Consider the following 14146-nt stretch of genomic DNA (forward strand, 5'->3'; position numbering starts at 1 on the left):
TGTCCAATATCGCGTTTTATAAAGTTAGAAACTTCGCGCATTAAATACGGTAGTCGACTTTGACATTTTTGTTTACTTCCGGTAAAGTAAGTTGGCAAACGGATATTCTTACTCTTATTATATAGTTCTAGATACTTATGCTACTTAACATTTTATTGTATGTTGCATTCACAACAGAATGTGTATTATATTCACGAACATATTGTTAGACTACACTACGAATGAAAAATCAGGAACAATGTTCCCGTGTTAATTTTCCTTATGGTATGCAAATATGAGCGTGCGCATTGATCTCCTATGCAGTTATTCAGCCAAGATGGCGGCGTGCGGACGACGTGTCGCAAAGTTGTGGCTAGCTATTTTACTTTTATGTACATTTGTGTGTTCTCATGGACAAAAATTAGATGACAGTCGGAGCAACGATGGAAATATCCACAGGGAAAAAAGAGCGGCAATAGATAATTCTCTTGGTGGCAATCGAAAACCGTTTGGCAACAATAATTTTGATGGGAAACCGGGGAACCCGAAATTCCCTCAAAGAAATAATGGCGTTGGCAACAACCTACTAAACAATGAAGTGCCATACGTGAATAAACAACCAATGAATCAGAAGCTCGGAGGTTCATTTCCAAGAAATACAAACTTTCAACCAAAACGCGCAGGAAATGTGGACCAAATGCACAAGGCTCCACGTAAAGGATTCCAGATCAAAATAGTAGATTCTGAAGAGTGTGGAGCAGAAGTTCGGAAATATTGTGGGCAAAATTTGTGGGACAAGAACTTCATGGTTCTTGATTGTTTGCAGAATGATCTAAAGGTAATTGAAAAGCACCGATAACTGTCAAACTACCTGACCATGTGCAAGGTTCAAGCACTGGTTTCAATTCTGAAAACAGTGTGGTAATTGTCATGCAGACCTATAGTCGTGATTAAGTACAAACTGTTTCATACCTCTAAAATCATGATAGTAGTGTCAATGATGATTTTAACAGTTAATATATAACTGCCAAATAACGGGAGTACTGTGTTCCTATTGATGCACTTTTTGGGTCTGTGTTTTTTAACCATTAAAAAACTTAAACAAGTTTTTTTCAGTTTCAAGCCCTTTACATACGCTTTGAAATATTGAGAATAATAACATTATGACCAGACTGACAAAAGCATTTGTAGGCCTATTAAGGTCAATGCAGCTGAAATCAATATGGCTTAGAGTGGCATCTCCTGAGTAGCCTGACAGTTCCCCTTGGAGATGCTATTACAATGTTGGGAAGACATTTGAACATGTTTACAGCGGTTGAAACTCACATTTTTAGTGCACTAGTCCTTATAATGATATCATATAGCAAAACCCTTAAAATGGCTAATTTTTGCTAGTCCTTATGATACCTTTACTACTATGGAATATGGCAAGGACTATGGTATTAGTGCCAATTTCTAATGCTGGTTAGATCCTTAAAAAGTTGGACTTATCAAAATCATTAATCACCATGCATGCTTGATGACGACAACATTTAACAAATGTTTGAGTAATACTGACAGTTGCAGGGCCTGATTTTGTTGTCACCTTGTACATCATTTGCACTAACAGGAGGCAGTCTAGTGTGTCTTTTGATCTGAACTTTTACCAAACTTGAAAATAACAGCAGGCCAATTTGCCATGTTTGCCAAGGCATTGAATGGTGCTGAGGTAGCCTAGAATTGATAGGGTTTGCTAATCACATTTAAGACATGTGTTCAATTGTCAGTGTATGAAGCCCATGCGCCTTAATAGATCACATGGAGGGTGTGGATGGTTACTCATGATATCAATCACTGGATAATGTCAAGTCCAAACTCAGGACGTGTTATGGCTGAAATATTGCTGAGTGTGACTTTAAACAAAATGCACACACACACATCAGTGATTTTACGAGAGCAATGTCATTTGCAAAGGTTCATGATTTTATTAACTTTTTATAGGAAATTTGTCTGTTACTGTATTGTTACCAAATTTGACAAACCTCTTTTGATCACAATCCTTCAGGTCCTAGAGTATCAACGCATCTAAAAACCTGCACACTTCCCACTGTTGTACAGGTTATTTATGATATTTATGACACTCCTTTTAAAGGTAGTTCAACTGGATTGACTGGCCTCAATGTTAACACTGTCACAAGTTCAGTAGTATACAATGGTATAGAATATAAAATCCATAATTTAGCAATTATTAAGGTTTTCCTAGTACTACTATTTGTGAAAAAATGTGGATGGTTCTCCTATATCTACAGGGCTTACTAAATTCACTTGTCTGCTTATGTTGACTTGTGGCAGCATGTGCTCGTCCAACTGGGTGTCCACATATTTTTCAATCATATCAATTCATCTCTAATCGTTTTCAGTAAAATATGCAAGATAATTTCTAGCCTTCAATATGTTTTTATCTTTTGCATGATGTAAGTAAAAACACCAAAATACATGTCGCTCATATCATAAATAGATGACATACTTGGCAACTGTCTGTTACAGTAATAAACAGGATGTGTGTTTGGGCAGCAGGTATTCATGGGTATTGAAACTAGTTTTCAAAGGGAGATAATTAAGGAAATTATTTTTGTTGTAAGCGAACTGTTGCTGATGCTCAGGTGTCAAAGAGTGAACAGTCCATGATGGAATTTGTGAGGGAAATGGATGACATACAGAAGTTTTGATTGGGGTTGGTGGGGTTAGCGACAAAAAACCTGATTTAATTAACAACGAAACCGCATTATCGGTGGTTCGAAAAGGGAGCTAACTCCGTTTGCCTCATCGGAAGTTGGAGGTGGGCCTACATTTGAAACTAAATGCACTTGTTGTTGAGAATATGTACTACGTTAACAAACCCACATTACGAACTGCTATTTTGTCTGTTTAATATAAGTATTATGGCTTATAATTGGATTAGAATGTACAAATGCGATGACAATACAGCAGAACTCACTTCTATGAACATCGCCGAACTAGGTCATGGGGTCATTAATATTCATGAGTTATTCCTTTTATGGAACAAGTTCTTTGAAAAGTTTGAGGCTTGTATCATGTCCGAGATCAATTCAAGTGTAGAGATATTTTCAGGCTTATATCGCCACCAAAACTTATGATTAGATTGATGTGTTATACTGGCAAAAGTAGAATTAGTGGTATTTCCTCTGTAAATTATATTTGAAGTTGATCTAGATCTAAGTTTCTTGCTTTGTAACTATTTTTACAAAACTAGTGTGGTCAGCTATGATGACATTATTCAAACTTCAAAGACTTTGTGTGCCTTTCGTGGAATTAATGTCACACTAAATAATTTATAAAGATATTTCCCATCAATTTTACAAAATGAGAACAATATATAATGTCACAAACCCATGCAAAGTAATGACAAATGTGCCTAAATGGCTTAGTCAACCCAATGAAGCCCAGTGATTTACAAATGTGGGCCACCTGCTTCGATCACTTTAAAACGGGAACAATGTGGGCCTACATTTAAGAAAATGGTTAAAAGTAAGCCAAGCTAATGAGAAGCTTAGCGATTTATAAATGTGGTCCCTCTGGTTGCAATCACTATGACGGAAGAACTTCTACCCACTAGGCGATATACAAATGTGAGCTTGTTTCGATCAACATATATGACGGTAACAATGTGGGCCCACATTTGAGAAAATGGTTATCAGTATTTAAGTAGAATTTCGCGATTAATAAATGTGGTCCCACCTGTTGCAATCAATATGACGGAAGAACGTCTGCCCACATTTAGGAATTGATTATCAGAACTAACAAAACAACCAAACGAAGCTAGGAGATATACAAATGTGGGCCAACTTGTTTCGATCACCATATATGACGTGAAAAATGTCGGCCCACATTTTAGAAAATGGTTATCAGTACTAAACCAATCTAAGAAGATGTACGGATGGAAATATAAATATATAATGCATTCAAACATTTCATTAAGAATACGTTTTACCTTAGAGATAAGATGGGCATATTAATACCTGGACCAACAACGTACAGCGTGACTAACGCCATTTCTCACAAATACGAAAACAACGGCGATAGCTCCCGTTTGAAATTAGAGTGACCTCTCTTTCCCAATATGAAGCACTGATAATGCAGTTTCGCCAATTAACATACAGGCTGAAAAAATGAAACTTTGTCAAAAACAGTAGGAATGTGAAAACAATCTGCGCAAGATGCATAGTTGAGTGCGTTTGAATAGGCAAGGATGAACATAGATGGTGGGAACTCATATTTTGTACTGTCTAATGTAATAATAACTGAGAATATAAAACTTTATATAATTTGACAAAGCAAGTGATATATTTGCAGGATGAGTACAAAATATTATCTACTTCCCTGCAGGACAATTTGGATTTAAGCCCTGATCTATCCGAGCACTATTTACAAAATTGATCCAGTCTCCAATGCCATGTTGTTTGCACAAGTATCTGACCTTAGTGACACCCATCCCCCCCCCCCCCCCCCCCTTAAAATATGTGCGTGATTCCAATTTCAGCCCATCAAAATACAGTGTAGGAAGGTTGGGAGGTAGGGTAAAACAAGAAATAATTTGTTCTTCCGATTACCCAACCAATTCTATAAAATGCATTTGACCCTAATGTTTTTTCACTATTACCATATATCACAGTCTATAAAGCGTTCTTGCCTATAAGGCAACCCCAGGTAAAACACTTTAAAATTGATGCTTATTTATTTTCCCCATCTATAAGGCGATCTGGAATGAAGTACATCCAGCGCATACACATTCTCTACATGTGCAGTGAAAGCTGTTTTCATTAGCTGATATGTTTGCCACGTTTATCTATCGTGTGATTCTTAGCTGTTTATACATCCATTGTTTCTGCCATTTATGTAAATCTTACAAAAATAACAACATTGAATAGGTTTTTGAATGTGTGAAACAACCTCTGATCTTAACATTGTGAATAAATAATATAAGAATTAACGGTCAGTAACTAACATTTATTACTCTCTGTTTGGGTAATAAAGGACCAGCTGCCCTCGACCCCATTCAACACAATAAATGCCTGTGACGGATTTATCCCTTGAGCAAACAACTTAAGGCATCTTCAGTGTTGTTACAAATCGACATAAGTTGACAGTTTTCACTTGAATGAGCATAAAAGACATAATGTATGAGGCAGAAGCAGGCAGACTGCTATTATATCGTTGAAAAGTGCTGTCCGTCAAACACTAGGAACCTGTTATAGCCTCAATATGGGGAATCCCCTCAGTGGCAGAATTTTTTGTTTTGGGGGGGCGATTTTGCCTGTCGCTTTTTACCATTTATTTTATGCTATTTCTGTTTCTCAAATATGATTTTGGTCAAGGTTTTGGGATTAGGTATGCCCTTAAGTATTAAAATTTGAAAACCATGTTGACTTTACTTGCCCTTTAAAGCAAATAGTAAGTCTGATGCCAAAATAACCTACACATGTGCTGTGTCGACCAGTAAGGTTACAACTGTTGCACACATTCCAGTACCGGTACTCTCTGTTCTACCATTTAAACTATGGGTCTCAGAGATGGTCCTATGCTTACAACACTGTACGGTTTTCTTTCAGTATGATATATCAACAAATGCTGTGGAAATAACAATAATAATTGTCCTCAGTTTCAATTTTATTCCACCTTTGTGAAATTTGGGGTCGTTGTGTCTTCAGGCACTGTTTTGGGTGTTGACTTGACAGTGTGAATGTCCTCATAACCCTGACTAGTCAGGGCTAGATGGACGTGATCGACCAGTCAGGGCTAGATGTATAGATGTGACAGACGAGTCAGGGCTAGATAAATGTGATTGACTAGTCAGGGCTAGATAGACGTGATAGACCAGTCAGGGCTAGATAGATGTGATAGACTAGTATGGGCTTGATAGATGTGATAGACTAGTCAGGGCTAGATAGATGTGATAAACTAGTCAGGGCTTGATAGATGTGATAAACTAGTCAGGGCTTGATAGATGTGATATACTGGTCAGGGCTTGATAGATGTGATAAACTAGTCAGGGCTTGATAGATGTGATAAACTAGTCAGGGCTTGATAGATGTGATAAACTAGTCATGGCTAGATAGATGAAATAGACTAGTCAGGGCTAGATAAGCATGATGATGCAACTAATCAGATGTAAGGGACAAAAAGTAAGCAGAAACTTTTATAAAGTGGTTAAAAATGTGATGAATGTTGCTATGATATATTTCAATGTTTTATTTAAGACAAAGAGAGCAGAGGAAAGTGAAGAGATATGCTGTGCCATGTTTTACCTATGCTTTCTGCCCAGACATAACATGTTCCAATTCAAGCCTTCTAGACTGTCAGATGTAGATACCCTTCAGAACATAGAGTATGTCAGCTGGTTTGTAGTAGGACTAACAATGTCTAAGCAGTGTCTTCAGATAAGAAAAGAAAATGTTCTGATATTTATCTAGGAGAGTTGCAGTTCACAAATATGCAACAACAAACTGAACTGTATGCACCCAAACACTCAGATTGGCAGGATTATCCGCTAGATAGTATGAGGTTAAGAAGAACCTGCATACTCCTTCAGTACCGTATGTTCACCTATTCAGAATTAGCTGTATACACACAAAATCAAACCAGCTGACAGTCTTAATCAGGTTTACCCTGTTTTTAGTTCAACATTTACAAATGTTGTTTTTTTAATTTGTTCATTTGCAACAATTAGGTTTGGTGGTGGGTTAGGTATAATGAGACCGGCATGATCAGTCCATGCTGTCAATGTTGAATAGAACCTAGCCACACCTCCATGTTGACTGTTTCCACCATGTTGACTGTTTCTACAATCTATTTATTATTCTGATGAATAGATTATGTACATGATATAGGTTTCAACATCATGTTAAAAATATATTGTGTTTTCTCTCAATATACTCAAAAACATGTTATACCATGTTATGCAGGATAACATATTCATACTAAACAGGGCTCGATTTAAGGGACTTGATTTTACTTGCACCGGGTGCATGTTGACATGAAAAGTAGGTTGCACCAGAATAAAAAACAGGTTGCACCATGTACCAAAATCGATCAAAGGTGAAACATGCACATACCGGGTAATTTTGAAATCCCACATTTTTGCTACAACAAGCCCCAAAAGCAGGACAAATTACATATTAAAAGGGGGTTATTCACTTATATGGAAAATAAGCTTGGAGATATTGAATGTTTTCGAAGGTCAATGCCTTGTAAGGGTTGGACACAAGTTTGAAAAATATTGTCATGCATTTGGTGTTTGTAGACATAAATATTAGGATGCATTGTTAATACCAGGTTGCACTGGTGCATGTTTTATATAGTTAAATCAAGCCCTGCTAAATAACTTTTATATTAAGACATGTTTCAGTGTAGGAGTAATATTAAATAGTACATATAAACAGAGCTCCAGATAAGCTGCGTATCTGCATAAAATACGCATCAGAAATGCAGAAATACGCAGTAAAATAAAATCCAAGCGTATCAAATACGCAACGAACATTACAGAAACGCTACAAAAATAAAACTTGTGCGTATCACCAAAATATTGTGAAGTAACCCTGCGTATTCGATAAGCAAATCAGCAACTTATTTGAAATTATAGATGGGCATTTCGTCAACCTTGCCAAACTCCACGATGACAGTTACATCATGATCATTTGCCATCACACTTTCTGTGGAAGTATCGTGGTATTTTTGAGTCCTATAAACATGATAAAGCTCTCGAACCCACACGAAACCAGTTTGCAGGGCCTAGATGAAAAGTGTTTTTAAATATTTAACTTAAATACCCACATGTGTAAAAACTAGTAGGTAACAGAAATTTGAATACCCAGATAGAATTACTGATACCCAATGATTTTAAAATGCATGGGTAAAATACCCACAACACCAAAAGCTTATCTGGAGCTCTGTATAAAACATAACGCGTTCATTGCAAGTATTCTTTATTCCACATATATTGTCCCAGTGGTTATTCAGTGCTTATTTATGTCATCAGATAACCTTTCTGTTAAAAAAACCATTTCCTTCTAGTTGAGAATGTTGAGTTTATTTATGATAAGAGATAATAGTACTCAGTTGTATGTAAGGTGCTGATTGTGCAATATTTTGCCCTCTTATATTATATGAATTAAGTTATATGATTAAAAACTTCTAACCATTTGTTAACACTCTGAGAAGGACCTCAGGTGGGAGTTTAGCTTTATTTTAGACACGGTAACCATGGAAACCCAAGTTTCTTTGAGAGAATGGAGGTTTTTTTTATGTATTGTCTTGTTTACCATGTTTACTTTGAAATACATTTTAACTTATAATTAATTTCAGATGGATACAGAATTGAGCAAGTCATGCCAGCATGTAAGTACTTAGCAAGTAGATACATTTATTGGGAAAAGAAAGTTATCAGTTTGTTTATTAATTTAATGATTAAAGTAACCATGGTAATAGATTGTAAATTTTGTTAAACTGTTAAAGCTTTAACTGTTCATATTCCTTTCTTTGTAAGAAGGTTGGGATTCCGGGTTAAATGGTTCCCACCAAGCTGTGCTTTTCGTACAAGGTGACAAAATAAAGTGGGTGGTCAGGCTCAGTGAGTTAGTTCATAGAGTGTTGTTGTACCCTGATAGCGAGGGACATTGCTCACAATATCAATCACTGGTTTGTCTGGTCCAGACTTGTTTGATTATAGGTAGCCGTCATATGTCTGAGTGTGGCATTAAACAACACAAATTTTCAACAAGGTGATTTTATTGTGTATTTTGTATTTTTATGATTTTTTTTAAAACAGGTCAAAGTCAAGCTATATGGCTATGCCTTTGTATATTTGGACTATCTGTTGTCAGCATTGTCAGTTTTTTACTTCTTTTTTTTTTTACAGTTCCTGTGGATGTACAAACGAAATTTGACTAAGGATGAACGATTTGAACATGCTTCACAAGATGTCTGCAAGGGAGAACTACAGTCGGTGAGTTTATGTCATCAATTGTTTCCTAGTTACCTGCTTAGTTTGTTTATGATCATAAGCATATGTGAACTGCTTTACAATCTGTGTGGACTTTGTGATTCCACATGAGACCTAGTTATGATATCAAGTAACTGGCTTTCATTTAGTTTCAACAACTAGCATCCAATTCAGACTGTTTCTAAGATGGTTTATTATATCACATGGTTAGCGTGGTGAACAGATCTTCCCATCATAATTCTGTTTATTTCTGTTTTTCGTTTCCATTTCAGCGGTAGAAAATAACAGTTTTATTTAAATCCACTAGTGCTTATAATGATAACATATAGCAAAACCCTTAAAAATGGCAAATGTCTACTAGTCCTTATGATACAATTGAGCAGTTTGGCAAGGACTACAGGACTAATGCCAATTTCTATTAAACGCTGCATTTTTTATTACCTAAAAAGTTGGTTTGAAGGTCAAGATATGAATTTGAATAAAATACCTTCAACGGGAATTGTTTACATTTAAGTTTAAAATACCTCACCAGTTTTGGTCCTTTAAGCATGTTAAATAATAAATTGAATTTGACACCAGAGTTTCCAGGTCATATTAATTTTGTTTTGTTCCTTTTTGTCCAAGTCTTGAGAAAATGCATCTGACATCTTCATCTAAAGTACTCACGGAAATGAAAAAAACCTTTTTTTTATCTCAGAGTTTAAATAAATGCAGTTAATATACAAAATATATAAATATTCAAACAACTCAATTAGTACTAATTGGGTCTTGGCACAAATACAGCATATCAAAGGTTTTTATGTCTTTTTACACGTAAAAGTGTGTAAAATATGAATATGATTTTCTTTGCAACCAGTTTTCAATTTTTAAGATTGCCGGATCCATAAATGCTGTAAACAAAATGTAAGATGTTAGAATGATAATAAGTCTCCGGAAACAGAATAAGTGCGCTTACATACCAGGTTACCATGCTTAATCCCTGTTATTGTCTTCCAGATCAAGGATTGCAGTGACTTACAGAGAGGCAAGGGTACAATCATCTCCTGTCTGATTGAAAACTTTGATAATGTAACCTCAGCATCTTGCCGCCAGTTCCTGAACAAGATGGCTACCATTGTGTTCAGTGACTATAGGCTCATTTACCACTTTGCTGAGGATTGTTTTGATGATATCAGCAAGACTCGTTGCGGCCGGAGTGAGGGTGATGACGATGAAGCAGTGAGTTGGAGCCTTTCACCATGATGTTTGTTTGTTTTAGACTATCTAATTAAAATCAGTTCATTGCGTTGGCTTCTGCTACACAAAGATCTGAGGACATCCCATCACAGGTCATGTCAGCACGACATTTTGCTACCGAGCAATGAAATTACTAACAGGAAGTCAACATCGGCTAATCAGAACGCAGCTTTCTCAAGCTTTTCAGCACTGGCACCTTCCATTCCAGATTACACCTTAAAAAATATGTGGACAAAGTTCTAGAACTTCGTGTTAATCCCCTTCTTGGATTTACACAGTATGCACACCGGTTTTTACGTTTGTCCTTCCACAGCAAAAATATTGAAGTCATTTCTTTATTAAGCTAAAAAAACTTTAATTAGTAACAGTGTATCTGCCGCAATAGTCAATTATTTTGCCATTACTGTTTGTGTTATTCTTTTTCCTATCAGCTGCACACCCAGGGACGTACGTTATCCTGTCTAGCTGAGAAAATGACAAACCTGTCTGGCAAATGTAAGGTCCAGGTATTGAGAACATATGAACTTCAATCTGATGACTACCACCTTGACCGACCTCTCTACTACGCCTGTAGAGAAGACAGGGAGCATCTGTGTGCCACGGTAACCGCCGGGGGCGGCAAAGTCTTCAACTGCCTTTACAGCCATGTTGCAGATAAAGCCATGAGCCATGAGGTAGGTAGTTACATCAGAAGGGCACATGGCTTGAATGACCTTGAAGTTTAGAGTTTATCTTGATAAGGCCTTGAATTTTAGAATTTATGTTGAAAAGGCCTTGAATCTGCATTTGCCTTGAAAATAAACATGGCTTGAAAAGAGCTTTAATCAAACCGTAACTATACATCAATACACATGTATGTAACCGCAACACAAACATGCTTGAGAATGTCCATGAACGTATGCAATAATTCTGCAGGACAAAAGTAATTTATACTTGTAGCTGATTATACATGCCTCCTTTGCATGATTGCTGCTTGAATTAGGGGTGTTCTACCGAATGAACGGGATTGTGATCGGGATGATATTTGCCTTGAGAAACTCATGAAAAGGCCTTGATATTGTTAAGGAAATATGTGTACCAACCATGCCAACCCTGATACTGCACCATTAACCCTTAATTTCATGGTGTTCAGAGATTTATGTGGGTATGTACCCATTGTCTACAGCAAATGATAAAAAAGGTAAAAATTCCCAAATTGGAATTTTACCGTTGAAAATTTAGGTCATTTTATTGAATGAGGGTGCACTAAGCTGCAACCATAAGTGATTCCTCTTTTGTCTATTTTGAAAAAGTTATTGACACTAAAGGGTATTGATATATCTTCAATTCTTTCAGCAGAGGGGGCACGGTTGGCCCAGTCGTCTAAGGTGCTGTGATTCGCTGTGCAGAGTTGCATTCCTTGGGCACGCCAGAAACCTATGATTGTGGGTTCGAATCCCGGTTCGCCCCGATTATGTTTCTAGGTTTGTCAGCACCATACCAGTGCTCGTGGGTTTCACCGAAGTGGTAAACGTCTGAGACCTGCATCCCTTCGGGCTTTCCTCCCACATTAAGCTGACACGCAGTGATATAACTGTAATAATGTTAAAAGCGGCTTTAAACCCAACTCACTCACTCTTTCAGCAGATGTCATGAGATGGTTAAAGTCTTGAGAAAGTCTTGAAAATTCGCAAAAAAATGGTGGTTGCACATTTGGACCTTGTTTTGTGTGTTTGGTTGTTACAGTGAGCCTTTTGAAGGAAGGTCAACAGCCCAGATAAAATGGATCAGGAACTAATCAGATCATTTATTTCAGTGTCGTGAAAAGATCGAGCTGAGGCAGAAGCTTATTTCCCAGGATGTGAAAATGGACAAGAGCTTCTACAGGGCATGCAAGCATGACATTGAAAAGAATGACTGCTTTGTTGGATCTAGTACAAATGGGGACACCAAACGAGCCTCAGTCCTTCTTTGCCTGGAGAATGCATCCAAATCAGGTAGGTTTCTTTACTTTCCCCATATTTACTATCACTTGTGTACTTGTGGTACTATAGATGCAAGGAGGATTTTCATCACCTTTTAACATTATGTTTTTGGTTTTAATATCACTTGGTATCCTCCTTCATCAAGCTGACATACATGATATAACTGCAAGTGCAAAGTGGCGATTAATCAAGTTTACTAACACAAATAACCTGTATATCCATGCCTACGTTGTCCTCCGTGTTCCAGGGAAGAAGCTGAAGGGCAAGTGTGTGGCCCAGATGGAGGATGTGAGGAAGATGCTGATGGAGGACTACAGGTTGTCCCCCAACCTTGTGGCCAGGTGTGGCGAGGAGATCAAGAATCACTGCAGTGATAAGGACATCGGAGGAGAAACTCTTCACTGCCTTATGGGATTGGCCAAAGAAGTTACAGATAAGCCCAAGATCTCACCTGCTTGCACAAGAGAGGTATTTTCATTTTACTGTTGGTATTTTCTGTTGTATGTAGAGGAAGTCTCATTTTGGCTCCGCTTGACAATCCTAAGGGCCTGCGCCTTTGCTGGATTGCCTCCTCCTGTGACATCCAATCCACATGAGACTAGAGCTGTCGCCTCTACCATGGCCATGCACAGCAACTACACCCTGTCTGCCATCATGGAAGGGTATTTTGGGAGTCTGACATGTCTTCACTACCTACATGACATCTCAGTCGGCACTGTTCAGGGCCAACAGTTGACAGCTGCCTATCAGTGCAGATAGACGATACCGTACTCGCTCCTGCAGCCCAGTACTCTGAATCCTGTACATACTGAATCATCATTGGAACGTCCTTTCTTTGTTTATTCTCATTATTCGGGTTCCCAGACTGAGTACCCACTGGGGGGTGAGCTACCTGGTCCGTAGAGACTCATGTCTTCAACATCGAAGTCACCCTTACCTGTTCACCTCTGCTTTAGACATGTGATGTCTCAGTATTGGTTTGATGATCCTCTCGTGAATGTTGTTGGTCGATCCTATTCTTGTCTAAGCATCCTTAATCCCTCAGGCGTCATTGATAGCTTTGACCATTTAAAGAGATGCCAAGCTAGATCACTCTATTGTCCGATGGAGATAGTGGTGGGGTCTTTCTTGTAGAACTGATAGCCTAGAGACCCCTTCTGGATTGGTTATAAGTCGTATGCTGAATGGATCTCTATTCAAAGCTATGCAGTAGTTTGTGTAACGATGTCCTACGTGAAAACACGTAACACGTCATACCTGATTTCATGAAGCTACGTCCGACTTGCGTGAAGGAGCCACGTCGTCTGTTATGGTGTTTTTACCCACTCACAAGTCTTTTATGGCACTAGGCAGTGTTTATAGATTCTTTTTATTTGTATTACTGTTTAGCACAGCTTCCTCATGTATGTCTCAAGATTGTAGTCTCTACAGGCTAGGTTATCTGCGGCCCACCGTCCAACCGTACGATAAATGCATAGTCAGTGATAGGATAAGTTTATAAATTTGTAAACTTTACTTTAAATTGTATATTGATATACTTAATATCCTTTTCGCACACTATACATGCTTGATGCCCACCCAATATCACAGTTCCTCTTGCCTGTCAGCTCTTAGAAAGAGAATGACGTGGCAAGGGTAGCCAGGTGATCAGTTGTGAAAGGTCACATGGATAGGATTACTGTGTGTGACCCATCAGTTTAGGTGGTGACCATGGTGATGCTTGGATGTGTTCTGGTCAAATGTTTTTAGAAGCCGGAAACTTTGTTCAAGCATGTTGCCACCTAAGATTTGAAAAAAATGAAGAAATGCATCATGTGAGATAGAATAAGTACATAAATACAATTTCATTAGACAGTTAAATTCACTATCTTAACCAAGACTCAGGACTTAGAAATCCATGACGTCAGCAGAGTATATGTAATTCCTTGCAGTATGTTGCCTATCCTCCTATTCCCAACAATTTAACAGC

General features: G+C 37.8%; 1 protein-coding gene across 2 annotated transcripts in view; it reads left to right on the forward strand.

Annotated features, from left to right (window-relative positions):
• Positions 1 to 311: 311 nt before the first annotated feature.
• LOC124117230 (Golgi apparatus protein 1-like) overlaps positions 312 to 14146 on the forward strand; it is a 51625-nt gene continuing 37790 nt past the window's right edge. For both annotated transcript variants that reach the window (XM_046479011.2, XM_046479010.2), the window contains exons 1-7: positions 312 to 817; positions 8341 to 8373; positions 8894 to 8980; positions 9974 to 10195; positions 10645 to 10887; positions 12009 to 12189; positions 12425 to 12645. In XM_046479011.2, the coding sequence (XP_046334967.1) occupies positions 317 to 817; positions 8341 to 8373; positions 8894 to 8980; positions 9974 to 10195; positions 10645 to 10887; positions 12009 to 12189; positions 12425 to 12645 (1488 nt within the window). In that variant the 5' untranslated portion in view covers positions 312 to 316. The remainder of the gene's footprint in view (positions 818 to 8340; positions 8374 to 8893; positions 8981 to 9973; positions 10196 to 10644; positions 10888 to 12008; positions 12190 to 12424; positions 12646 to 14146) is intronic.

This window comes from Haliotis rufescens, unplaced genomic scaffold (assembly GCF_023055435.1).
Source record: "Haliotis rufescens isolate VD_foot unplaced genomic scaffold, xgHalRufe1.0.p SCAF_17, whole genome shotgun sequence".
NCBI classification, from domain to species: domain Eukaryota; kingdom Metazoa; phylum Mollusca; class Gastropoda; order Lepetellida; family Haliotidae; genus Haliotis; species Haliotis rufescens.